The sequence below is a fragment of the Micromesistius poutassou genome, assembly GCF_964030765.1.
Source record: "Micromesistius poutassou genome assembly, chromosome: 13".
In the NCBI taxonomy this organism is placed as follows: domain Eukaryota; kingdom Metazoa; phylum Chordata; class Actinopteri; order Gadiformes; family Gadidae; genus Micromesistius; species Micromesistius poutassou.
In genome coordinates this window covers 3,375,536-3,403,258 of record NC_140283.1, presented here as the reverse complement: position 1 = coordinate 3,403,258, position 27,723 = coordinate 3,375,536, and the positions used below count along the sequence as shown (strand labels likewise).

Genomic DNA, 27,723 nt, shown 5'->3' with positions numbered 1-27,723 from the left:
TAAATGTATTTCTTATCAAAATATTGTCTCAATTAAACGAATAGAAAACATTTTTGTTTGTTTGATTGTTCTGGGTGTGAGGAATAATTGTGGTCCCTTTCAACACTATTGCTATAAATCATAATAATCACTTTAGAAAAAAAACATTTCTTAAAAAGGTGTCGTGAAAAGACACAGTTGTTCCCTTAAACATTATTTTTGATAAATTACTAATTTCATTTGTGCAAAAAAAGAAGCCGAAGAATAAAATAACCAAATAATTATAATTCTACGCCCACAGCCATAGCATAATTACACAAGTTACTCCTGGCAGAGAAGCACGATCACGTTTAGAAACATAACATGTGGATCCATGAGTTCAGTTTGTAAGGGCAGTGAAAACTCAACACAACCAGGTTTAAAGGGCACAGACGAGAAGAGGGAGGAGCCTATGGGAGGAGCCTATAGCAGGAGCCTATAGGAGGAGCCTAGGGGAGGAGCCTAGGGGAGGAGCCTATAGGAGGAGCCTATAGGAGGAGCCTATGGGAGGAGCCTAGGGGAGCGTCGCTGAGGCCTTTTCAATTACAGGTAGGTAGGTAATTACACTAGGTAGGCTGTCGCTGATGTGTCACACGTTTAGTTATTCTGATTGTTATTCTGGTCGTCTGTCTTTTCTATTGCGTTCAGAGGCATTTTGGTCGGCACCCTGTGATTACACCGCTTGGAAATCCAAATGAACCGAGAGGTTCAGGACCAGTACTCGGCCTGGCGGTATCAGACCAGCATTTACTAGTAATATCAGCCGATACAGCCATTACTGTAGCTTCCAATACAGCTGTACATTTACTTACATAACCTATTATACAGCAAGATAGTGTAAAGAACTCGCCAAAGTGCTTTTAACATATAAACATCTTAAAAATGGTCTCACAGACCACGGTTGGTGTTCAGACAGCCCAACACACGCCACTACTAGTTATACTCCCACAGCTCGACAGGAAAGTAAAGTCAGAACATACACTGTATAATAATTACTTGTACAAACATTTAGGGTGACATCAAAATGACAACATGTTACAAGTTACAAATACAAAGTCGGTTACACCGCACATCTCACGTGTCACGTTTATAAAAACCCCCTCAGTGCTGCTTCAAGAGTCTGTTTGGTTTTGTACTGGTTTTGTTCTACTGTGCTTCAAAAACCCCACTCTTTAACTTACCTCTAGCGCAGACCTCCGGGACGCCTGCGCTAGAAAGGTGGGGTTTTGTTCTGTTAAAGTCTGTTTTGTTGTTGTTCTACTGTGCTCCTAAGGGCTGTTCGGTCGCGTTAGAAAGGTGGTGCCTTAGTCCTGAGTCTGGTTCCACCAGAGCAGCATGGAGCGAGCGACGGTGGTGGTGGTGGTGGTGGTGGTGGTGGGGGTGGTGGTGGTGGTGGTGGTGGTAGTGGTGATGGTGGGGGTGGTGGTGATGGTTCCGGAACCAAGATGGGGTGGCAGGCGCTCAGAGCCCCAGCTCCCCAAAAGTCCTCCTGCACTCCATGACGCCCGCGCCCGGCGGCCTGTCACAGTTGTGCGTCAGCATGACCTGACCGGGGGTCAGCCGGTCGTACGCCATCTTGTACTCGCGGTCGAACGCGTCTGCGGAAGACCAAGAGCGGGCCGAGGTGAGTTCAGCGGACCGCAGAGCGATAAACAACCATAACTAGTTCCTCGCGCCAACTCACTCGCGTGGACGTTAACATTTCCACTTTATTTATTACCACTGTAAAGTTGCAACGCAATCAAAAGCGAATTACATCTAGCGTCTATGGCACTCACCAATATTAATGTTGCTGCTGCCCAGAGCGACCAGGGCGAGGAAGAGGATGTCACGGTACAGGCTCCTTTATGGGGAAGGGGGGGGGGGGGGGGGAGAAACATCTTGAGACTCCAGTTCATATCATCTAAATACAAAACCATTATAAGAACAATACCCTTCCGGCGTCGCCCTACCGCTGTCTCTTGAAGCCCATCTCGGGGCCCAGGAGCTGGATGATGTGGCTCATGGGGTGGTAGACGTCGCTCTTCTTAATGGACCTCACGATGCTCTGGAGCTGCTCCACCGTGAAGAGCTGCCCCGCCTCACACAGCCCCGAGCGGACCAGGGAGTTAGCACCTGGGGAGAGAGAGGGAGAGAGAGAGAGAGAGAGAGACAGAGAGAGAGAGAGAGAGAGGGAGATGGAGAGAGATGGTGAGAGAAGGAGAGAGTGGGAGAGAGAAAGTGAGAGAGAAAAGAGGAGAGCGGGAGAAAGAAAAATAGTTGGAGAGAGAGAGAGAGAGAGAGAGAGAGAGAGAGAGAGAGAGAGAGAGAGAGAGAGAGAGAGAGAGAGAGAGAGAGAGAGAGAGAGAGAGAGAGAGAGAGAGAGAGAGAGAGAGAGAGACAGACAGACACAGACACAGAGAGAGGAATAAATAATAAAAAAGAGACGGAGAAGAGAGGGGCGAGACGGAGCGAGAAAGCACCGTTTCAAAGGCACATTTCTTATCCCCCATCATCACTCCACGCACACTCGAAAAGCGCCGCTGAATCACGACGGAGGACCATCACTGAAAAATGCATGAGCTCGAGTGACAGCGCGCTTCATGCCCGAGCCCCGCCGGCCACGACTCGATGACCTCGACCGCACTCGTCAGTTTTGTCCCCTTTTTTGCCTTTCCTTTCCCCCAGTAAATATTGTTACTGCTCCATAAGAGATTTAATCAAGTCGAGCATGTGCATCGACTGATCCGCCATGCAGACGCATGAGTCACTCACAGTGGGTGTTCCACAGCACGTAGCAGGGCTGGACCGGGTCCTGGTGCAGCTTCAGGTTGTCCCACGTGATCCTCACCAGCACATGCTTGTCGTCCTCCGTGGATACGCTGGGAGAAGTCTGCGGGAGCGAAACAAAGCGTCATAATCAAAGCACGAATCCCCCCCCCCCCCGTGATTAAAACACATAACGCCCACTCCGATGATGAGCGAACACAGGCCGGCGCGCCGCGTTCTGGTCTGGCGGCCTCACCTGGTCTCCATGGCGACAGTGCTGCGAGGCCATGATGAGCGCGGGCAGGTTGCTAGGCAGCTCCAGCCGCTTGAAGTACCACACCAGGTTCCAGAAGACGATGGGGTGCTGGTCCACGATGCTGGCGGTGCAGATCACCTGCTCGCCCTCGTTGCCCAGCAGGCTCTCCAGCTCCTTCCACAGCACCAGGGGGCTGAGGTAGGGCACCGTCACGGGGGCCGCCGCGGGGGCCCCCTGCTGGGCGGGGGCCGGCTCCGGGGCCGCCGGAGGGCCGGAGCCGCCGGGGGCCTCCGGGTGCGAGGGAGCGGCAGGAGAGGGCACCGCGGAGGGCTCTGCCCCGGGGGTCGGTGATGTGGACGTGTCTCCCTCCTCGCTAACAGGATTACCTTCCTCTTCAGTGCTGCAGGAGGCGGGGGGGGGGGGGGGGGGGGGAGTGGTTAATGAGGCCATGAGAGGAGGGCTTATACGTTACCAGGCCCTGGGCTCACTCGAGTGTGTGTGCGCGTGTGCGTGCGTGTGTGCGTGTGTGTCCAGCCCTGTGTGTGTGTGTGTGTGTGTGTGTGTGTGTGAGGGATCCACCACTACCGTGCAGAAAGAACAACTTACAAACAAACAAAAGACGTGTGAGATAACAGAACCCGGGCCCCCGGGCCCCCATCCACACCAGATAACAGGACCCGGGCCCCATCAGCACGACATTCAGAAGACGGCGGTGAACCGTTGTGAACCGCGGCGAAGGCGACGGCGCTCGCATGCAGCTGGAGCTCGATCTCAAACACAGCTAAATATAGCGAGACCAGCCATGATAGCGCCAATGTGAAACATAACTCTATTCTGTCTGTGTGCTAGATAAAATACATGAAGTACACCCAATACATAACTCTCAAAGTAACGTCTCTCACATTGTGCAACATCTGGGCCTCACATTAAAACAACGCTATTTTCGTCTCTTGTCTTCATTTGTTATTATTTGTTTGTTCCTATAATTAAAGAATTCAACTAGGTAGTCTCATTGTTCATCCATTATTACTAGATCCTACCGTAACTCATGAGGTGACTTTGCTGGCCTTTTACAGCCCCTCAAACAAAGACACCACAGCTGTTCTTTCTGGGACGCGATGTTTACTAAACCGAGCTAGCCCTCACAGGTTACTTCACATGACTCATAGTTCTGACTGTAATGACATGACTTATAAATTAATACATAGATACTCTACTTCCAAATGCAAGAAACAGCCTAAGGTTCAACCGATCAGTCTGTTGTTCGCCTAGGCAACAAAAAAAAAAAAGAGAAAATAAAAGAATCTCTGAAATATTTTCACGCACCATTCACAAATAAAGACAGTCAAATGAATCTAAATAAAACATCGGCACAACACAGATAGGCAGAGCTGGGCGGGGGGAGTGTCCTCGTGGGGGCGGACCATTGAGCACCATGTACCATCGAAGCACTGGTACCGGCACGGTAGTGGCGCCCTCACACAGACGGCTGCCCGCGGTGTGTGTGTGTGTGTGTGTGTGTGTGCGTGTGCTGTAGTGTGTGCGTGTGCTGTAGTGTGTGTGTGTGTGTGTGTGTGTGTGTGTGTGTGTGTGCTGTAGTGTGTGTGTGTGTGTGTGTGTGTGTGCTGTAGTGTGTGCGTGTGCTGTAGTGTGTGTGTGTGTGTGTGTGTGTGTGTGTGTGTGTGTGTGTGTGTGTGTGTGTGTGTGTGTGTGTGTGTGTGTGTGTGTGTGTGTGTGTGTGTGTGTGTGTGCTGTGGTGTGCAGTGTGTGGGTACCTCTGGCTGCTGGGGGGCCTCAGGTCCTTGATGTGCACGTTGAGGAACGGCACGAAGGGCGTGCCGCAGAAGGGGCAGGTGCTGTTGAGGTTGGAGTCGTCGGCCGTCCAGCCCGCCATGATCTCCTCGTCGTACACCAGACTGTCGCAGGTCTTGCACAGCGAGCAGCTGGACATCAGAACCTAACGACAACAACACACACACACACACACACACACTCAGGATGACTCGTGCAGGGGCAGCACACGTGTGGTGGGCTGAGTCCGACACCAGCGCTCTGGAGGATTCGTGTGGCTCTGACGCTGGGTCCAGTGTCGGCCCGACGTGGTGTTTGGTTCATGTGTGTGGGGGGGGGGGGGGGGGGGGGGCGGGCGTCCCTGGGGCTCACCTCGATGGTGTAGTTGTGAGAGGGGTAGAAGCGGCACACATCAGGCGAGGCGTCTGGAGTGAGGGGGCCTCTGGGAAACGGAGCCAGAGCACCTGGAAACCACACAGGAGGAACGGCATGAGACACTGCATGTTGTTGTACTTGGACGGTGGAACTTTAAACTATGGGTGACCTCCAACCAAGATTTTGCAATCTGATTCGTCAGGGCCAAGACCCGTCACTAACCGATCGTCTGCTCGTTTTTCATTTTTATTTTTATTTATGCAGCTCAACGATGCCTGACAGTTTTTTTTTTCTTTTGCTCTGTTTGGACGCTTGAAAATAATCGATTGCCTTAAGGGTTTCCCACAGCTGTCTGTAGGTGAGGCGCATTGCCTCTGCTAAAGGACTCACCTCGACTAACCTCTAACCTGTCACAATATGAGGGCAATGTGCAGGTCCGTTCATGTCAGCATCTGCATTTAATTTAACAGAAAATATTAGCCTACTATACTATAATATAGGCTAATAGAATATACCGCAATTAATATAATACATATATGGACACAAACAGTAGCCAGTTTCTGTGGAAACTGAGAGATCGTTCTTTCTTATGAGGTACAGTATTCACATCCGATCAGGATTGCCCGCAGCGACAAAGAGAATGTAGAAGCGTTGACTGATTACTAATTCAGGATGCATGTGATTATGACATTCAGGCGGCACCTTTCACTGCAGCACAGCGGAGATTTGCTACCGAAAGGGTGAATCTTCTCCAGCGCGAGGGGTACGATATGAAAGCTGCTGTTGACACAGTTTGCATTTTACTTTTTATGCATCTTTAATGCTTTGGAAATGAGGAAGAGCGAGCAAATCCCCCTCCCTCACACAAGAGCATTGGATAACTTTTATGTAAAGGACTTTAACTTGGTAGAAGCCAAGACATGCTGGGGTATCACTCATTCAGCACCCTCCCAATTAAATTCCTGCTGTTACACGCACACTATTTTCCCGACGCGACGATTCGGCTATTAGACAGGAATGTTTTTAATCGAAGGTTTGAATCGTTACAGATTCGAGATAACCCCTACTGGAAACACCTTGATTGGATCAAAGGTATTCATTGCTTGATGCATTTGTGTAAAATAAATCTAATCTTGAAACCTATAGCTGTATATAACTACCAAACACATACTTATTGTGAAATGCTGTACTGCAGCAATGCAGTACATGTGAGTGTGCTAGGGGTTTTTGGGCATAATAATTAAAACCAGATTTGGTGCATCAGCTACAGTGTTAAGCAGATCCCATGAATACCACTACCCCAAAGGACCGAATCTGTGGATTTTTGCTTTGCAGTGCAAGCCCTGGTGTACAGTGTGTGTATGGGCATATGCGCGCACACACACACACACACACACACACACACACACACACACACACACACACACACACACACACACACACACACACACACACACACACACACACACACACACACACACAGTTTGAGCAGACCCCTGCCTACACACTGAATTAGCCATGGTGTCTACTGGCCTAGATTGCAGCAGCAGCACCCATCTATCTATTCTACTAAGCTCTGCTGGTGCTCATCCTAAATATAGATCATGCAACAAATGTTCCCAATAAGTTTGGATGTCAAGACTGTGATAACACACAAAATGGCCTTCATGCAATCCATTTAAATTCACTGCAGCCGGGTCCATGTGAATCAATTAGTGGCTTTAGACGACAGCTTAAAAACGTTTCAACACAAGTTCGACAGTTAAAAAGACATTTAACATTTGGTGGCGCGAGGCTTCCAGGGCAAGAGATTGCTCCCAGAAGGTTTAAAAGTAAGGTTTAAAATTGACTCCAGTCCAGGTTAGCTCAGAGATGTTACATCACTTGAACCGTCCTTTCATCAAAGGATTCAGAACATTTTGCAGAACCCAATCATATCCTCCTGCAGCACCAAGTCACATTCCTGCTTCGTTTGTCCAACTCTAATATCCTGTTTTATTTGGCATCGTATGATGCACGTAATACATGCTCAGAATGCTATCTCAGTTCATGTCTTTAATCCTATAACTCACATCAACACCAGCCTTTTCAAATCCTAATCAGGTCTTCACCCCAGCCATGTTCTCGATAAAGCACGGCTGCACCTTTGGCTTCCTGCACCTGGACTCTCTCCTCCTCTGCTCACACACACACACCAGAGGGGGAGGGCGTCTGCCCCCGGGACGGTGGTACTGACCCGAGAAGGAGTTGTGTCTGAACACCCTGCTGGGGGTCCCGGGGCTGTCCAGGGTGGTCCGGAACCCGGCGCCGGGGCTCCTCCGGAGGCGGGCCAGGCTGCCGTGCTGGGGGGACGTGAAGACGTCGGGGTCCAGGTAGGAGTCGGCGTCCAGCAGGGAGCAGCAGTCCGGTTCCCCCGACGTCAGAGACGAGATGCTCATCTGGTCGCAGTTGGCATCCTGAAGACGAGGAGGGAGAAGAGGAGGAGGAGGAGGAGGAAGAGGAGGAGGAGGTGGAGGAGGAGGGGGAGAGGGAGGAGGGGGAGGAGGGAGAGAGGGAGGAGGAAGAGGAGGAGGAGGGGGAGGAGGAGGGGGAGAGGGAGGAGGAGGAGGGAGAGAAGGAGGAGGAGGAGGAGGAGGGGGAGGAGGGGGAGAGGGAGGAGGAGGAGGGAGAGAAGGAGGAGGATGGGGGAGGGGGAGGGAGAGGGAGGAGAGGAGGTATCGTTAACTGGAGCAGGAGGTGTCTCAAACATATAAAAAAGTTTTGTTTTATGTCCAATACAGATATAGTACAACGTGCATGGTAACTTTAAGAGTAACCAGACAACAATGAACGGCCTAACGGCCTAATGGTCGGTTTCTCTTTCATCAGAAGAGGCATTCCGACCGCCACGCAGCCCGACGGACCGCGGCCGCCGGGGGGGGGGGGCGACGTCTCGGCGCCACTGACCTGGCTCAGGGAGGTCTGGGACGAGAGGCGCGAGTACAGGCGGCTGGCCTTCTCCGCCACGCCCTTCCCGGCGGAGAGGAAGCTGCACTTGAAGATGTCCAGCGTGGGGGTGAACAGGGACTCCATGGTGAAGGAGGAGGCCGAGGGCGAGGGCGAGGCCGGCGAGGAGGGCAGGGCCAGCGACGCCGGCCTGTCTCTGGGCGACACGCCCAGGGGCATCGACGGGGAGGTGCTGAGGCGCTCCCGGGGCCGCGGCGGCAGCGGGAGCTGGGTGTTGGCGCGCAGCAGCGCGGGGGGCCGGCGGGGGCGGGGGGAGGAGGAGGAGGGCGGCGCCGTGCAGGCGGGCGGCTCTGCCTCCTGGGGGGGACGGTCCGGGACAGAGCTGCGCTCTCTGGAGGGGCTGCCCCCGTTGTTCATGTAGGTCTCTATCTCCTCCGCCAGGCCGCGGCGGGCCGCGGGCGCGGCGCCGGGGGGCGGCGCCCGGCGGCGGCGGCTCTGCTCCGCCTCCGCCGCCATGAGCGACAGGGGATCGAAGCCGCGCTCCATGTCCGACTTGCTCACCGCCCCGCCCCTGAGGGCGGCTGTCCGCTCCGGGGACCCGGTGGGGGTGGGGGTGGTGGTGGGGGTGGTGGGGGCACCGCTGGGACTCACCGCCCCACCACTGAGGCTGACTCTGCTCTCTGGGGACCGGGTGGTGGTGGTGGGGGTGGTGGTGGTGGGGGTGGTGGGGGTGCTGGTGGGGGTGGTGGTACCAGGACTCTCTGATGCACCCATGCAGCTGACTCTCCGGTCTGGGGCCCGTGTGGGGGTGGTGGCGATGGAGCCGGTCGGGGTGGTGCTGGTGGTGCTGGTAGGTGTGGGAGTGGTGGTGGTGGTGGTGGCGGTGGCGGTGGTGGGGGCGGCGCTACTATCGGGAGTCTCCGCCCCGTCCCTGCGGGCCCCGCTCCTCTCCACCAGGGCCTTGTGCTTGTTCTTCTCAGCGTCCAGCTCCTCCTCCTCCACCCCGTGCAGCCTCCCGGCCGTCAGGTGGGGCTGCTTGGCGGCGCCCGGGGCCAGGGCGTGGGGCCTGGGGGGCCACTGGCCGCAGGGCAGGAACAGAGACTTGGGCCTCTCCTTCTTCGGTGAGGCCCCAGAGGGCCCGGCGCCGTCGTCCGGGGATGGAACCGAACGTGTCCCGCTGACGCCGTCCCCTGGGAGCAAAAATAGACATTTTGTAAGACACTGATCATTGATTATTGGAGAGTATTTCCACGTCCAGGATCAAGCCAGACGTCAGCAGACGGACGGACCGTCACGTAGATCTTTCCGGGAGTGTAACTGACCGGCGGTGGTGTCAGTAGGCAGCGGACTCTGGACACTAAGAGACGCTTGGCGGACGGGAGGGGACTCATCATGTTCAGATGCTGTGGGTGTGAACACAGTTTACAGTCAGGACTCCTCCCTCAAAAGACGCTTTAGTCATTTTTGGTCAATATATATTTGAACAAATTACAACTATTGACCAGTGAAGGACGCGGTCGGCATGCATTTTGTTTGAATTCAAGCTTAAGCTACTGAGGGGATTTCAGTCAGACCATGAAAGACTGTGGGTGGTCGTTCATGACACACAGATAAAAATGAGCCCTGTTGCCAAGCATTGATTTAGTCATTTACGTAACAGATTCATGCAGCTGAATCTCTGTCTATCTCTATCTCTATTAAATACAGCTAAATATAGGCCTAACAACAACAACAACAACAACAAAGACAAAACAACAAAACAATATAAATATATATATATATATTATTAGCATCGATGTTGCCTGTATTGTTGGAAGGTGTCATTTCACTGCATATCGTACCCTGCTGACTCACTCGTTATTATGCAAGAGAATACATTTCAAATCGGAACTTACAGGACTTCCGATGTGTGTCTTTTGTCTTTTGGTCAACCAGCGCTGTGTTGTCATTCACTCGTTCTTCCTCTTTGGAGAGTGAATCATAGCCTTGGTCTGACTGGCCGCCTGCAATGTACAAAAAAACGATGTTGAAATGATTCAACATTCATGTTTCTTAGTTTCCTTACAAGCACTTCATTTCTTGCATGCATCTTTTTTTTCCCAACCCAAGGGGAATATTCTAGTCTCGTCTGAGTGTGATTTCTCTGTTGTGGTTTCTTGCGACTGATCTCACAATCCTCCTTTTGTTGTGGGAGCGGGCGTTGTGTGACGCTCCCTAGGGCTTAGCCGCGCCGCGCTCCCAGAATAGCAATGTGGCAGCTAGCTAACGACGGGAGCAGAATCTTTAAAGCGATTAGCTATGAGAGGAATGAAAACAGCCATAAGCATCAGCGGGACAGCGGAGAATGGTTCTTTATGGGGGGGAGATTAGGACTTTTGCTCTAAGTGGCTTGGGTCTGAGAGACAAGGAGTGGTCTGAGAGACGCTGTCACTCATTTTCATGTAAGATGATTTGACACTTACTGTCAATTACTGGCAACATTTCGCACACACATGGCCAGGGGGAGTTAGGAGAGGATGAGATATAACCCCCTCGGACGAAGACGTAAGAGAGAAGTTTGTCTACATACGCGCCTGAAGAATGAGAAGCGACGGGCGGTGACCCGGCTAGCTACCTGTGCTACATCCATCATCGCTGGAGTCCATTTTGTTGAAGTCTGCGTCGATGGAAGTGCGCTCGTTGGAGTCGTTGACGCTGTCCAGGCTGCCGTGGCTGACCGTATCCAGATCACTGCCGTCTGACAGCACCATGAGAGAGACAGGTTTATGTATGAACGGGAGGGGGCGGGGGGGGGGGGGTACATCACAATGGCTCAACTTAATGAGCCAGAGGAGCAGACAGTGTCAGACAGTTGGGAGCGGAAACGACCAGTAAGGAGACCTTAAACCTCATTAAACCTGAACCCTGAATTGTAACGTTGTCAGTGACCCCTTGACACGGGCGCGTCTACGATCCCCCGACGGTCGGTGAAGGTCTCACCTGAAGCCGGAGGGTCTCTGAGGGCCGGCCGCTCTTTCCTCCCCACCTGCTTGAACTGGAGCACCCCCAGCACCACGTTCCTCAGCTTCCCCCACAGGAAGTAGCCCCCGCGGGTGCTGGAGGGCCAGGTGCTCTCCAGCACCGCCTGTCACAGGGAGAAGAGGTGAGCACGCACCGCCCGCGGCCAGAGCACCGGACTAGAGTCCAGCTGGCTGCTACTGGGTGAATGTTTGGGTGTGGGGGGACAGGGACTCACCTTGTTGTAGTAGCCGTAGGTGATGGCGTTGGGTTGAACCCCGGCTTTCTTCATCTCAAACAGCACCCTGACGGCCAGCACCGGCTGGCCGTACTGACCGCACAGCTGCATCAGCACCCGGTAGCACACCTGCAGAGACCCGGGTTCCCCTCGTCATTCAGGGGTTCTGCTTCAGCGAGTCCCCCTGCAGGGTTCACCGTATCTGGCGTCTACGCTCAGACAGCCAGTCGACCCAAAATGTGGTTCTATATCTGGTATGTTCCTCAACATGCCGTTTTTTTATCCCTGTTACTGAAATAAGTATTTTAGAGAAGACGGTTACGCTTTCCGGACAACTAAAGTATACCGGCCCGGTGTGTGTGGAGGGTGAGGCTCCGTCTGAGCAGAGGTCCGTCTGCGAGAGAGGGCTAAGCTTCTCAGACACCTATAGTAGAACTCATTATACATCGCTCATTATACAACGACACAACGACGGTATTAAAAAACGATGACAAATTTGCCATGGGTCGTAGCCATGGTGATAACCCCTATTGAGCCTCTGTGAATCGGAGACGTACTATTCCGTTCACTGGGGCTGTCACACTTCTCGAGTTTGGCCTATTTAGACGAGCTATTGAAATGATTGAACGATTCCTGAGCCTATGGATTACACCCATTTACACTCACGACTCCGCGAAGAGCAGAGTATAATCCACTACTTGGTGCGCGATTTGATGAGTGTCTCTAATGTAGCGTTTCAAGTCCTCAGCAGAAGAGACGGCAGACATTGTGTGCGTTCGGTGGCTAAGTGTTATAGATTCCTCAGTAATGGACCAAAAGAGCTGCCCCCCCGGTTTTGGCCGCGGTTCCCATAAACCACGCAGAGACAGTGTGTGTGTGGGGCCTACCTCGTCTGGAGCCTGCAGCTTGTCGTCCTGCATCTTCCTCAGCAGGTCGTAGGCGGTGCGCAGAGCCCGCACCTTGGAGTGGCTGGAGCTGACCAGCGCCGGCAGACTGATGAACCACAGGCCGTAGCAGTGGCGCAGCAGGCAACGGGACCACAGCTGGGGCATGGACGACTGGGCTTTGGCCATCTTCTGAGCCAGCTTGATCTCCTGTAATGAAGGAAAACGAGGTGCGTTACAGAAAGGAGAAGGAGTAGAAGAAGGTTCTTTAGTGAAGCGGCACTAAAGAAGATGGGGCGGCATTAGCTCAGGAGGTAGAGCAGGGTTGGCTGGTAACTGCAAGGTTGCTGGTTCAATCCCTGGCTCCTCCTAGCTGAGTGTTGTGTCCCTGAGCAAGACGCCTCACCCTAATTGCTCCTGACGAGCTGGCTGTCGCCCTGCGTGGCTGACTCCGTCGTCGGTGTGTGAATGTGTGGATGAACGGGTGAATGTCAGTCAACACTGTAAAGCGCTTTGGATAAAAGCGCTATATAAATGAGGACCATTTACCATTTATGAAGCTTTAGCTGCATATTAAGGTGGAGAAATGGTTGAAGGTTGATATTCTATTGGTCGGATAAGTGTATATCAGAATGCACTTAGCAAGTTGGAGGTTCCATCAAAAATAACAAACAATACATTAACCTTAATTGAGTCCTATAACATGAATCACTTAGGACAAACAAATGAACCAAATATCAGGTGCAAAAAACCTTTGATTTGTTTTTAACTGCACACCATCAGTGTGTGTGTGTGTGTGTGTGTGTGTGTGTGTGTGTGTGTGTGTGTGTGTGTGTGTGTGTGTGTGTGTGTGTGTGTGTGTGTGTGTGTGTGTGTGTGTGTGTGTGTCCCTTGTCGAAGCAAACTTTTTCATCCTAGTCTGCCAACAGGCCAAATTGTATTCTAGAGTTTTCAACATGATGATGAGGTTAGCGTCTCATCAAGAAGGCTCCAGAGAGACGACTGGACGGAGGAGGCTGCTGGAGGAGTTGGGGAGCCGGGGGCCACCGGCCCGTGACGGAGCTCACCTGCTTGGAGCGCCTGAAGATGGCTGTGGGGCTGGCCGGGTGGTTGTGGCGCGGAGCCATGCTGGCTGACGGAGGGTTGGGCCCCACAAACGTCTCCAGGAGATTAGCGTTGAGCACCGGGAAGCCGGAGTAGCTGGACACAAAAACATGAACCCACACGAGAAATTCACGTTGGGCTTATCGGACCACAGCAACAGACCTCTTAACGTGTTTCATCCCACATGGACACCGGCACTGAAACACACACCATGTGCTCAGCCACCGAGAGACATCGAGGTTTAAAACTGATGGCTCTCTGGACTTTAAATATTCACAAAGCCCTACGGCGCTGACAGATTCAGCCACAGTACATGCAATTTAAGATAAGGGTCTCGCTTAAGAGTTACACTGCACACACTGAAGTGTGTGTTCTGTGTGTACTCACGTGCATTTGTGTGAGCAAACACACGTGTGTGTGTGTGTGTGTGTGTGTGTGTGTGTGTGTGCGTGCGTGTGCGTTTGCGTGTACGTGTGTCGTGCGTGCGTGCGCTGACGTGCATGTGTGTGTGTGTGTGTGCAGTCATAGGGAGTCCTCGGGGGCCCTGTGTTGTGAGCAGCACCTGTAGCAGAGCGGGTGCTCCTCTCCCGCTGGCAGCAGGGGCAGCTCCGGGGGGTTGATGTAGACGGTGTGCTCCGAGTGGTGCGACTCGTCCAGGTCTATCAGTCTGGTCTCCTCCGGTCTCTCGCTGTCCACCTGCTGGACGAGAGAGAGACGCCCGCCTCTGTCATTGTCCCGTCTCCCTTAACCTTACCTTAACCTTAATCTTGCCCACTCGGGGATATACGGAAGGGCACAAATCTATGTCTATAAAGCGACCAAGCGTGGTAGATGTTAGATCTAATTAATTAATGATACAAATGCTCGCTGACCTGGACATAACTGTGTGAACTTATGCTCAACTCTGGACAATCTTTCACCATAACAACTCCAAAGATCTGAGCCGGGCACACTGAGCAGAAAGCAAATCCTGGTGAAAAATGCTTTCATCCACATGGCTTCAAATGCCAACACTACCTTCCTTTGGGTTCTCAACAAGCAACATCTAGAGCGCAAAAAGACGGCGAAATGAACAACAACAACAATTTAGTTCAGAGGGGAGCTCACTCGTTTCCAGTGGCTCGGTTTTGAGCTACAGAAGCGCTATGGGATGGCAACCATGGCTAGAGGAACCTCTGAACCCCTCCCCAGGTCAGGACCCATGGCTAGAGAACCCTCCTGATCCTCCCCAGGTCCCCTGTGTACCCGGGGGCCTTCCGCTCAGAGTGAGTCAGCACCCAGCTGTGGCTGACCTCCATGCACCCCCTGCTGCGCGGCACGGCACCGCAGTTCCCCTTCGCCCCCCCCCCCCCCCCCCCTCCCAGAACGGAAGAGCTCTTTCCCAACCTCCCCTGGTTGACAACCTCAGCAGAGCTGAGGCTGAATGAATCAATGCTTCCACTTCTCAATAAAAGCCACAAGGTCCACTCATACGCAAGGGCCAGCAGTGAACCGCACGCACACGCACACGCACACACACACACACACACACACACACACAGCTTTTTGACGATTGCACAAGTCGGAAAGAAACAAAGGAAGCATGTTTTGTTATGTTTTGTTTGCCTCTTTGTCAACATTTAAAAACCTGAACCAGTACTGACGTCCGAGCCTGGACTGGGCCCGGAGTCGTGTTTCCTCAGGACAGAGGGCAGCGGAGGAATGCACGGAAGAAAGCTCACATGGAAATAATTCCTCTGTGTCTTATGTGGCTGAGGCAAACAGTACAGCAAAGCCCTTTGTTGTGGTGCGCTCTATTGACAGTAGAGTCCGTAAGACTCCAGTGAGGCTGGCCGGCTGACGCAGAGGGACCGGGGCGATGTGCACGCCAGCGCACAACACCTTTCACTCTCACTCAACTTCAACGTCCCTGCTTATCATTTATTCACAGTGTGTGTGTGTGTGTGTGTGTGTGTGTGCATTCGTCCAGACAGGCACAGAGACAGATCACGCAAACATAAAACACTCGCAGAGCCAAGCCCTGCACTGCGGATGAACACACCGCGTTGGACAGCGATCCAGATCACGATGATGAAGGAAAATGTTTTTTTTGCCACAGAGAAGCAGAACTAGACTTCATAGGACACCTACCTTGCCACCTGTTGAGAACAGCTGCTCAGGCAATCGCATCATCCAGAAGAAAAGAGGAAAGGAAGAAGAAGGGAAGGGAAAGAGCCAGGAGAAGAGATTAAGAAATAGAGGACTTGCTTATTATAGATAGTGATTTCTTTTTTTAAAGGACAGCTTAAGGGAAATGTCAGAGCATTAATTACTTTTAACCTGCTCCTACTAATGCCGGCGCCAGTCTCATTAGGTAAGCAAATGGAATTACGCAAGATAACACATTCATCAGGATGGAGAAGACATCGTGATGACCCGCTACTTCTAATGCATTCGGTGTCACCGCCGCTTCTTGTTCGATCTCGTCAGAGCACCATCTGGGGGCGCACAGACACAAAGCCTCTCTTCTGCTGAATGACCCGACGCATCGTGGCGCCACGGACCTCACCTTATCCACACACTCGTCGAAGAAGGCCAGGCTGGCGTCCTTATCGCTGACGAAGGAGCACTCCTCGATGAAGCGGATGAACAGCTGGGTCTTAGTCATCAGGGAGTAGAACTTGTGATGGGATCGGTCACGGCTCTTGAGGAATCCTTACAGGAGATGGTGTAAAAAACACAGGGGTTTAACGACAGATTTACGAACGTACACACAGACATTCCGATCCGTCGCCGTTGAACCTTGGGTCTGCTGAGACGGGAGACGTCTCATGCGGGGTGGGGGGGGGGGTGAGCTGGTTTTCAGTGCGTCAGGGTCAGGGTTTCCTTAGAACAACACTCGGCCTGCATGCGCACCGTTAGTCAACGCTGTGGTTGAGACGTTTGTGTAGATTGCTTGATTACATAATAGCGTACAGATGTGTGGGAGGGGGAGTTCTGCTATTAATCACGGTGAGTTCTCCGACATGTCACCCATGGACAACATTCCAACCGGGCTTAATATAAATCACTCCCGGATCCACAAAGGTGGATTCCAGCCATTTGTCAGCTGGACCTGAATTTATGTCCACCTACTCCACACTTACATGAATCATGTCCCACATTGAACTCAATTTGACAACGCTGTTTTTAAATGGTTCTGCTTAGAATTGATCGGAGAGAAAACATCTTCCAGAGAAAATATCTATCATTATAGTCTGACTGATTTAAGTTTTCAACAGTTTTCAAATCACAATTCCAACTAAGATATTGCCCAACAAAACCTTTGTCTGACCAAGCAAACAACATGGAAACGTCTCCCCTGTCCAGAGAGACGGAAACATCTGAGTACTATTGTATGCACGTCTTCCCACCGGCAGAGGCCTACCTTGGTGGTCAAAGAGGGAGCTGGCGTCGGTGGTCTTCTCAGAAGGGGCTTTGGTGATGGGCAGCAGGTAGGAGCGGTAGCCTCGCAAGATGGCGGCCATGAAGCGCAGGAAGGCCTCCTGGATCTCCAGCTCCAGGGTGTGCAGGCTCTTGCCCCCGTTGAGCTCGCTGTCGGTGAGTGTCTGCTCCATCTGGCCCTCTTGAGCGTTCAGCTGTCCACCTGAAGCGGCCCACGTGCACAACCAACCGTCACTCGCAATGTGGACAAGCTATCGTTCCTGGTTATGGGGCTTTTGTAACCAGAGGTACAAGAGGATCAATAGAATCCTGTCAATATGATAATTCATTATTTTGTTTGACTAGTGAATGTCTTTTATATATATAATGTGTTGTAATATTCACAGTTCAAGGACAGGGTAGTGAACACAAATGAAATAAGCGAGAGATAATGAATTGGCCTTACCGTCAACAAGCTGCTGGTATATCTTGCCCAGGGTGTTGAGCAAGTGCTTACAAGCCCTCCTGGGAAGTATCTTCCAAGTCAGAGCCCTCTTGTCCTCCTTACTGCAAACACAACATATGGTTTTCATTCAGCTGGGAGGACAGTGCGAACACATTGGGAAGAAGAGTATGGGGAGGTAGACGGACTCACTGACACCAGGGCTGACAGTTTAATCTCCCCACAGAGCAGCCTCTACTCGTGTAGGGGATAGATACGGTGGTTCAGTGGCTGCTTTTTTTAATGTGTCAATGAAAATGTTTCAAATTCCACTGGGGCTTCTTACACATGAGAGGAACTGATGAAGAGATTAGATAACAGAAATGAGGCTCAAAGTAAAAGGAAAAAAGACGTGTGGAAGCAATATTACAAAGGGGGTTGACATCAGAACTGAACTGAGGTCAGAGGTCACTCACTGAAAGATGGTGTTTGTGTCCAGGTCCACACAGGTGATGTCAGCGGGGGGCACGTAGAGGTCAAAGTAGCGGGAGTCCATGCCCACGATGAAGGGACACGGGGCGCTGAGCACGTCGGCCAGGGCCAGCGGACACAGCGGGATGTAGGGGCACGGCCAGTGGAACGGGAAGATCATCTGGAGGCGTGGACAGTGGACAGCGTCCGTTACGCTAACGCCAGTGTTGTGCATGAACTAGTTCATTGAACAAGTTCATTTTTCTATGAACTTTCTATGAACTATGAACATTTTTCTATGAATTTTTCTATAACATATTTTTAACTAAAGAACTTGAACTTGAACTAGTTCAGATTTTGTGACATTCTGAATTGATGCTTAGGTCCAGATTACATGTTTATTAAATAGAGCTACTGCCTTAGTTGTGATGAATGAAACAGGTGTACAAATAATATCCACAGCAATTTGAGATGGTAGTGATGGGCAGCTGGTAATGGAGAGGATTAGGATTTTAAAAGATAAGCACAGAATATTCACTCCCACAGTTTTTCTTCGGTTTCAATGAACTGAACATGAACTACTTCAAAACTGAATTGGTGAACTATGAACGTGAATTTATTCATTTTCTTTTGTATGAACTGAACTTTGAACTAGTTCATGTGAAGTGTGAACTTGCACAACACTGGCTAACGCTAGGGAAGCATCCAGTTAGCACAAAAAATCAACCAGGTCTCTTTGGTTTACACAATGTCTTTCACGCTGTCAGCGTTGTTAGCAAAACAAAACTACAAGGTGAGTAACAGTCTATAAAACATTCTGTTCATTTCCAAAGCCGACACAATGCCTCCGCTCTTCAGAAACACGGACGAAGGAGAGAGCAGGACTCACAGACACGAGCGCCTCCGTCACGCTGGTCAGCACGGCCGGACGCAGCGAGTGGACCAGGATCTTGTGCTCCGTCACCGCCAGCACCAGCAGGCTGGCAGCGTTCTTTGGACCCAGATTCAGTAGGAGTGTGGAGAGGCTGCCACCACTGCCATACAAACACGCACAGAGACGCATGAGCACACACACACACACACACACACACACACACACACACACACACACACACACACACACACAGATACATGATCACACACACACACACACACACACACACACACACACACACACACACACACACACACACACACACACACACACACACACACACACACACACACACACACACACACACATGATCACACACACATACACACAGATACACCTTAAGTTATTCCTGCATCTCCCAAAATAGACATCAAGAATGTGTTTTATAACAGTGGCAACAAGGCCAACTAAGAAATACCCAATGGAGGAGTAGGAGTATCTCTCCTGCTCTACACTCAGACAGCGGTATGAGCTTATGTATGTATGAGTATGTTGCTTGAGTACCGTCATTTCCCGCATATAGGCTGCATCGTGGATAAACCGCAAGCCTTTAATTTATGTATAAAAAAAATAATTGTGCATAAGCCGCACCCATATATAGGCCGCACAAGTTTCAAATGGGCTAATTATGTAATGAATAGGCATATAAAACTCTTCAGCCAAGTGGTCACTGCAAATCGATGTTAAACTTGAACTTGCTTTTCCCCTTTAACGTTAAGACCGACTAGGCCTACTGCTTGGCACGCGCACATTTTTGTGCAGGAGAACGGTGAGAGCACATCAAACGTGCGTAGCAGCTACAGGACCCTGACAAATTTAACTCACAACTGTTTATGCTGAGACTGTTTTGCTTTTTGCTACCTGTGTGCGGGCTTTGCGCACTGTCAATGGAAAGGCGGTGGTTGAAAAAAGTATTTCAACCGCTTATTAAGTTTACTCGTTGCTTATAATGGTTTATTCGTTTCCCAGTATCATTTCATTAATTTAGAAGACAGTTTTGTTAATTTTTGAATTGTAAAATAAATACAATAATTTTTTGAAATTGCAAGTTTTTTAAATTATTGGAAGCGAGTCGAGCTGACCTCGCCTGCTGTACCGTATATGTAGGCTTACTGTACTGTATATTGGTGAAACACAACACTGCCAATGTGGCAGTTCCATGCGCAATAGGGATTTCTAAAGGTTACTGTGGCGGAGACGAGCATTAGGAGCTGAACCATCACTACGGTAGAGCTAAGAAGGTTCTACGAGTGCTTCAGACCAACCTTACCAACGAACGATGTACGAAAGAAATTCGTAGCAAAGAACGAATAACCTAATTAACTTTTCCCATGTATTGGCCGCACCCATGCATAAGTCGCATAGCTTGGGGAATTTTGGAAAATGTGTGTATAAACCGCGGCTTATAGTCGGGAAATTATGGTACAGAGAGGGAACGTTACCTGAGTGGCAGAGGAGAAGACACTGGCTGGCTCAGTATCACACTGTCATGCGGAGACAGCTGCAGAAAGACACACACAGGCACACAATGTTTCTATCTCTTTTGCTTCAAGTCCAATCAAACTGGGATCAGTGGGAGCAGGTTGAGCTCTGGTGGCTGGTGGAGACCAGAGCCACGCAGACCACTACAGATACGGGCCTGCGTGCAGAACCACTTTGTTCTCGGCAGTAGGGCTGGGGTGAGGGGGGTTGTCATGCGATGTGGCCTGTGAAGCCCTTTGAGACTGTAGCTGATGAAGGGCTGTACAAATACAACGGACTTGACTCGACTGACCTGCACGAGGATGCGTGGTCTCTGCGAGGAGGGGAAGGGGACGGTCTGCATGAAGTGGGAGATGTGCCTGTTGACACAAAAGGGTTTCAGTGAATCGTGTAATGAAGGGCTGTATGCAAAGCTAATCGTCCCTTTGGGACCCACCACAACAACACAGGCCAAAAAACACTCCTTCTACAGCTACTACCACTACCCCTACAATTACAACTAATACTAATACTACTACTTCTACCACTACTACTAAGACTACTAATACTGCTACTACTACCACTACTACTACCAATACAATTACAACTAATACAAATACTACTACTTCTACAACTACTACTACCACTACTACTACTACTACCACTACCACTACAATTACAACTAATACTAATACTGCTACTTCTAACACTACCACTACTACTACTACTACTACTACTACTACTACTGCTACTGCTACTACTACTACTACTTCTACTACCACTACTACTACTAATATTACTGCTGCTACTATCGGGGTCTTACTTTTCCAGTGGCAGTGCATGCGGGCCGGAGATGGAGTATCGATAGAGGAACGTGAGGAAACTCCGGAAGGCCTGGAAGAAGGGCCAGTGGGAGAGGAGGCAGATGCTCTTGTTGCTATGGACGCTGCGGGTCCCGTCGTGGAGGTCGGACGCCTGCAGCCCCAGCTGGGTGCGCTGGCGTTCCGTCAGACTCTCCCGGGCGTAGGGCTCGTAGAACTGGATGGCTGCCCCGTACACCTGTGCGAGAAGCAAGGCACTCAAGGGTTTAGCCATGAAGAAAGGTTTTTCCAGGAATGCACTTCAGAGCGCAGGCACACAGGAGGACGTTATACAAACATTATCGCATTAATGCCTTAACGGGATGCGTTCTTGGGACTTCTTTTGTGTTTTTAACCAGGGGCTGTTTTAAACACAAATCACAATCCTGTTCTTTCAATGAGGCAGTTGAGAACAGAAAGCGTGAGTATTCTTTGTTCCAAATGACCGGATGATAAAAGAGGCGGTGAGTCCGTTGGGACTGGTGGACTCCCATGTGCTTCACATTTAAGGAGAGTGCAGCCACCCATGGGAGCGATCCATTATTCAAAAGATCATCTGAATAAAAAACATATTTGATGCTCCAAAGCTTTTAAAGGAAAGCTGAGTTTTAGTATTCTGTGGCAATTCTCTGTTGAAGCCAAACTTCATAAGTTGGTACAGATTTTCTGGCCAGTACTATGCTGGGAGTCACAAAGCAGCAAATCCAGAAGGAATAAGTTGTTCTTGGCAGAATGGCCGTATGCAAAAGATTGGATTGATATGTGTCTTTGCATGTGTGGCCGTATGCGTATGCATGTGTGTATGTGTTCGTGAGTGGGTTATGGACAGAAGTTTGGAACAACTGGGAATGAAAGCTTCAGAATATTTCTTGTATATTTAAAGGAAATGCTCCGATAGGGCTTTGTACATCCCAATGTCACGTTGCAAGGCCCGCCACCATTTATGGAGCACGCAAGCATTTTAATCTAAGTTATTACGATGGTAGCAATGGTCTAATGATCATGTCTTCTAATTATTTGTGAAATGATTAGTCGTTATGGGTTTTCATTAGCCTGGGTCACGGTCAATTGACTTTGATTCAGGATCTCTCTTGAGTCCTCTCTATATGGAAGAACAGCGCCAACTAAATATCCTGTGATGCATTCTGATGTACAAGCCCTCGAGGTGGAGAGGGGGGCATACCTTTTCCCCAGAGGCTCCGGTCAGGACGAAGGTGGAGAAGACCGGCAGGGAGTGCTTGGTGTGAGCCGGCCAGCACTCGATGTTGGCCCCCATGGGGAGGCAGAACATAGGCACCGGCTCGGGCAGGGGGAAAGACTCATAGTCCTCCTCAGGGTACCGGCACAGCAGCCCTGGGCACAAACACAGCACAACAACAAACAAGGGGTCAGGTTCTACACTTGATGGTCAATTTGGGAATTGCCGGTGAATGAAGTTATCTGCATGATGCACAATTGTATTGATAGAGTTTATAACACATTGGGACTTCAGGCTGAATTCATATAGTGTATTCGATGGGTTATGCGCTTCTTTACCTGCTTCGTATGCAATCGCGTTGGTTTTAGCCAGAGACTTCTTGTAACAAAGGTAAACTGAGGATCCCCACTAGAACACGAAGAAGCACAACAACAGATGTCATCAGAACCAAACCCAGGTCTGTTTCCTGTCAGTCTACCGGGGACACCCCCACAGTCCACGGCATCCTCCACTCCAACGCCCTTCCCTCTCGCCCCGGCCCACTCACCATGCTGCTGTTGAGGTTCTTGTCCACCTTGCAGAAGGTGTGTGGAGAGGTCTCCCCCTTGCCCGGGATGATGACGCAGACGTCGGTGACGGCCAGGGAGGAGTGGGGCTGGCTCTGGGGGGCGCGGCGGTAGGTGATGTAGATCCGCTGGGACGAGGAGCTGCTGATGTTGGCGGGCCGACCGGAGGGCGTGGTCTGGACGATGTGACATCCCGGCTTCAGCTTCTCCTTCCACTCGTACAACACGCTGTTAGACAAAGGAACACGAGGCCAATAGTAACACATATTTAGACATAGAAAAACAGTGAGCCTTGTTCATTTGACACGTTACGTTACATAACCTATTTGATAGGTTATGTAATGTATCATTATTTGTGCAATAAAAAAGGAGAAATAAATCATTTAAAACATTTGTTTTGATGAAATGCATAGCTCTGAGCACAGGCAATGGAGTCAATCGCTGGTGTTCAATGTAACAACGAAAAAACCCTCAGAATTTGATCAAAACAACACCAAACATAAGACAAACAAATAAAATGATGAGCTACTCGAAGGATTCACAAGACACTTCATCATCAAAGCGAGAGTGCAACTGTAAAATAACGACCACAACACGGTCCCTCCACAGATTAGCACAGAGCTAAAATAACCCCACCCCGGCCACCCTAACCACGAGGAGGTCAGCGGGCTGGGTGCGCACGTGAACAGCTCAGAGCCGTCTAAGGAAAGCGAGGGATTACTGTGGCCCGAGAGACGGGTCAGTCACCGGAGATTAGCGCTCACCCTAGGTCTGTCAGCGGCGGCTTATCTCTGCCCCGCTTGAAGCACAGGAAGATCTGCGGCCCGCGCAGGCTCGCCCCGTTCAGCTCGGCCGAGAGGCCCGTGGGCGTGCTGTCCACGCTGGTGAAGCCGGGGGGGACCTCCTCGCCAAGCGAGCGGATCACCACCGCCACATCCGTGATGGGCGCGTTGTTCCTGGCCGAGCGGGCGCAGGCGTGGTCGGCCAAGTGGAGCTCCTCCTCCAGGGGCTTGGACGTGCCGGTGAGGCCCGCGACCACAAAGTAGTCCACCACACGAGGTCCGTTGTCCTCCATCATGAGCCCATGCCCTCTGCAGACTGGGGTCTGCAGGCTCTGGAGGAGGACAGCAGCATGAGAGGAGGGAGAGAGGAGGAGAGGAGAGGAGGAGGAGGAGAGCAGCACGAGAGGAGAGGGAGAGGAGGAGGAGGAGAGCACAAGAGGAGAGGGAGGAGGAGAGGAGGAGAGGAGGAGAGGAGGAGGAGAGCAGCACGAGAGGAGAGGGAGAGGAGGAGGAGGAGAGCAGGACGAGAGGAGAGGGAGAGGAGGAGGAGGAGAGCAGGAGTGGAGGAGAGCAGGAGGAGACCAGGAGGAGAGCAGGAGGAGAGGAGGAGGAGGAGAGGAGGAGAGCAGGAGCGGAGGAGGAGGAGAGGCGTTGGAGGAAAGCACGGGTGAAGGGAAGGATCTTTATTAATGCTCTGTTATATAAAAAAATCCATTAAATATCATTCAAACAAGAAGCCCCCACGCTTAGCCTCACTGAGACAGCCACACGCACAATGAAGAGAGGACAAAGAAAAAACTGTGTTACATAAACCAAACTATAAGAAGGGAATACACAACATCTGGATGTGCTTAGCGTGCACTGCTGTTCCCAAAACACAGCATTACGGGGAGCAGCGCTTTTGAACACGACCTTCCTATGCGCTGTGACAGATTATCTAAAATAAAGCACATGCCATTGTCAAAACAGACCATTTGTTAGCCTATGGGGCTGGCTCTTTGGTCTATATAACTAGAGGAAAGGGAAAGATAACAGGCCCTTTAGCACGGCAGGGATGTAATGCACAGCATTTAGACAACTCTTGTTCAGACACCATATACTCCACATTTCCATAAAATACAAATATGAAAGGCTTTCCTTGGAGACAGCTAGTTAAGGTCAGTGTGGGGTATCTTAACAGTCAGTGGGATAGTTTAGTGTGCCTTAAACAGGGGCCTGCTTTATCTCTGGTTCCTTCACAGCATTCACCAGCGAGCTGATAAACAGGTCGTATTTCTCCAGCTGAAGGAGTCGGCCATAAGCTGCCACAGATAGCCCCTCCTCACATATCAGGACTTAAAAGAAAGGTTTATTATCATGTCGCTCAATTAAAACCAGGGTATTAGATCCATGGTGTCTCTGTGCCATCCTCCCAATGAGCAGGGGGGATGGGACAGAGCAGTACTTAAGTACTTACTGGGCTAAGGGAAGGAAACTGACTCCAAACACTGGAAGATGCTAAGCAATGATAAGCGTGCTGCATGACTCACATTGATTGAAGTCATCGTTGTTTTCGTCAATATGCATATCTAACAGAGACGAGATTTTTAAATTATCTAAACAATCTTAAATGACATGCAACCCTGGTAAATAGTGTTAATAGTTTACAGAAATTCTTGAGTCTAGTTCAAAAAAGTAAAACAATCGTATCTAATTTTGCAGTATATCTACCTGAAGACTTACACACGATGATACTGCATTACTGAAGTAAACAAGTGTCTTAGCATCGCTGGGGGGGGAAGGCAGGATCCTTGTTTCTATACAGAAACAAGGACCTCATGCTGGGACGTCCCACATGTACTAAGGTTTAGAAGCCTCTAACATAGGCTTCCGTTATGATGTTCAACAGATCTGCATATTGTGTGAAATTAGATGAGTGCAAGATCACTGACTCGTGTCCTGACACTTCCCTGAAACTATGTGCAATATGTCCTCCATCAGTAAACTGACTCTGACATCACAGAGACGGAAGTGTACAGGATGCCGCCCTGACCAGAAGCAACATCAACACGTCACAGACGTAATCATGTGCATCACACATAAAGCAGAACTACACTTTTTGATCCAGGAAAACAATTTCTCAACAATGATTTCAAGAGAAAAATATTGTAATTATTATCAACGGTAATAAATACCGTATTACCGTTGAATTTGAATGATATGAATGTTTTTATTATTATTAAATCCCACAATACTGTAATCATTACAATATTGCAGTTGAAAGCCTTTGCGATGTCTAGATTACAATTTAACGTTTAACTTGCTTTAAGCCTGAGAGAGCTGAGAGTTTGTATCATTATAAATAAGAGAATGACCAGTGGCCTCATGGTGAGCAGCAGCAGCAGCCGGGGATTAGAAAGGCTGGGCAAACAGCAGGGGCCGGGGAGGATGGGCACCCTGATCTGGGAGCGAACACCAAAACATTCAACCTAGCATCTGTTCCAGGCTGTAACCATAGATGCCGTAGCGACTGTCCACCCCCCCCCCAGCATAGTGCAAACTGCTCGCACACGCTTCCCCTGTTTCGCGTATTGATACACAAGAACATAACACTGACCGAGCGTTGGGCACGCATGCACTATCAAATGGATTATAGCCCCGCGTTTCCATTTTTCCCGTGTTGCACTTTGCACAGAGCATTCACTGTAGGCTAGTATCATAGGTGTGTTTTCCTCTCGCATTGTGTATCTGTATGAAGCCATTTTACGAGACATATGAAGGGATACAGTGCATAGTAGCCTTCCATAGCCGTCCGCAGACTACAATGAAGAGGATGGAGCATCATAACAGAGATATAGGCTACCCATACTCATATAGGCCGACACAGTTACATATAGCAGGACAAATTGTTTGTTTTCTGGATATACTGGAATAATAGGCTAGGCTATATCACAATCGATCAAATGACTACTTATCAGATAACTGAAATCGAAAGCAGAAAAATACAAATGTAAGCGCCACAAAAGCGCCGAAACAATATGGGCAAAATTGAATAGGAATTTACATCTAATCTCTTTGCTACACATGTTTTTACTCTCAAATAACGGTCTGTACTCACATTCGAGATTCGCGACGATGGTCTGATTGATCTGAAGAACTGTAGATGTATTTAAATAACCCAATAATCACGTGAAGATAAACGTAGGGTAAAGCATAATAAAGATCTAATTCGATTTTTTTTCTCCCCTCTTTATTATAGGCCGTAGGTGTATTTTCCAGGGGAATGACAGACGCGCCGCTCGTGGCCCGTGAAGCGCTTTATTGAGAGCTGCGCTGGTCACGTGACTGGTGGCCGACCACACCCACGTCATGTGTGACGTAGGCAATGCTTTGGAGTTCACACGTTTGCCTCATTTTCAATTACAACAGTGTAAATAAATCACCAATGCATCGCATATGATCACGCAATCCAATCTTGGTTTGGATCTAACCTTAAACCTTTTAGTAGGATTGGGATAACTTTGAACCCAAAAATCTGGATTACCCTGGTCCCAGTGTAACAAAATGTAATAAAACAATAAAAATTGTGAAATAATAAAATATTTGTGAATTCTAGTATATATTAATATTTGACACTTGATTTGTAAAATATTTGACATAAGGCTACATATTAAGCCTTTCAACACATTTAAGTTAAAAAAAGAAGAAGCTGTAAGCGTTCTTTGTCAAATATGATAATGCCTTTGTCCCTTTTTAAACGAGAAACCAAAAGAGCAGGAGTACAGATTTGTCTGGCAGAGGAACAAATCACGCTGACCCAACCTCAGCAAACCAAAGATAGATCTACCTCCAAAAAGCAGGGCTTCGAAAAGCTGGTCTCTCGAGAAACGAAGAACATCCTTGGTTTTGTCATTCATTTGAGGTGGGTCAGGTGAGGGTTCTGACTATTTAAAAAAATAAAAAAAATAAAAATGGGAGGGGATGTTTGTATTGTTTTATTGTCTTGTCTTCTATCTCGTCAAATAATAACACTTTTAATCTTAAAAAACCCAGAATGACTATTCTACCTGTTGTTCTTTACATAACCAGTAGACTACAGTGTGATGTCTGGCCCATTTACAACACTGCAATCCGGATTTGGTAATCCTGAAAGTTTGTATCTGGATCAAGGTGATCCAAGCCAATGTTGCTTTGAAAAACAATGGAACAACTAGGCTAATCAGTTTTACTTTTGTGCCCGTTTTTCTTTTTTTTTAACATTGGATTTGATC

General features: G+C 49.7%; 1 protein-coding gene across 1 annotated transcript; it reads right to left on the bottom strand.

Annotated features, from left to right (window-relative positions):
- Nucleotides 1–1,457: 1,457 nt before the first annotated feature.
- Nucleotides 1,458–26,632, bottom strand: dennd4a (DENN/MADD domain containing 4A). Its single transcript, XM_084477817.1, has 32 exons — nt 26,571–26,632; nt 23,456–23,805; nt 22,673–22,919; nt 22,464–22,533; nt 22,111–22,280; nt 20,891–21,126; nt 20,381–20,447; nt 20,049–20,107; nt 18,562–18,706; nt 17,678–17,853; nt 17,226–17,326; nt 16,764–16,982; nt 15,906–16,051; nt 15,488–15,508; nt 13,920–14,053; nt 13,321–13,453; nt 12,257–12,463; nt 11,370–11,498; nt 11,114–11,258; nt 10,749–10,871; nt 10,030–10,137; nt 9,457–9,537; nt 9,043–9,324; nt 8,135–8,814; nt 7,425–7,644; nt 5,186–5,277; nt 4,798–4,979; nt 3,023–3,422; nt 2,773–2,890; nt 1,971–2,133; nt 1,797–1,861; nt 1,458–1,616 (listed from the first exon to the last, which is right to left on the bottom strand). The coding sequence occupies exons 2-32, from the start codon at nt 23,767–23,769 to the stop codon at nt 1,480–1,482; spliced, it is 5,370 nt and encodes a 1,789-aa protein (XP_084333943.1). The 5' UTR covers nt 23,770–23,805; nt 26,571–26,632; the 3' UTR covers nt 1,458–1,479.
- Nucleotides 26,633–27,723: the final 1,091 nt, after the last annotated feature.

Excerpts from the sequence above, each read along its gene's own strand:
- dennd4a (XM_084477817.1), bottom strand. The coding sequence starts at position 23,769 with ATGATGGAGGACAACGGACCTCGTGTGGTGGACTACTTTGTGGTCGCG. Across the intron at positions 20,108-20,380 it reads GACCACGCATCCTCGTGCAG|CTGTCTCCGCATGACAGTGT; the intron begins GTCAGTCGAGTC and ends GTCTTTCTGCAG. Across the intron at positions 2,891-3,022 it reads ACTGTCGCCATGGAGACCAG|ACTTCTCCCAGCGTATCCAC; the intron begins GTGAGGCCGCCA and ends TCGCTCCCGCAG.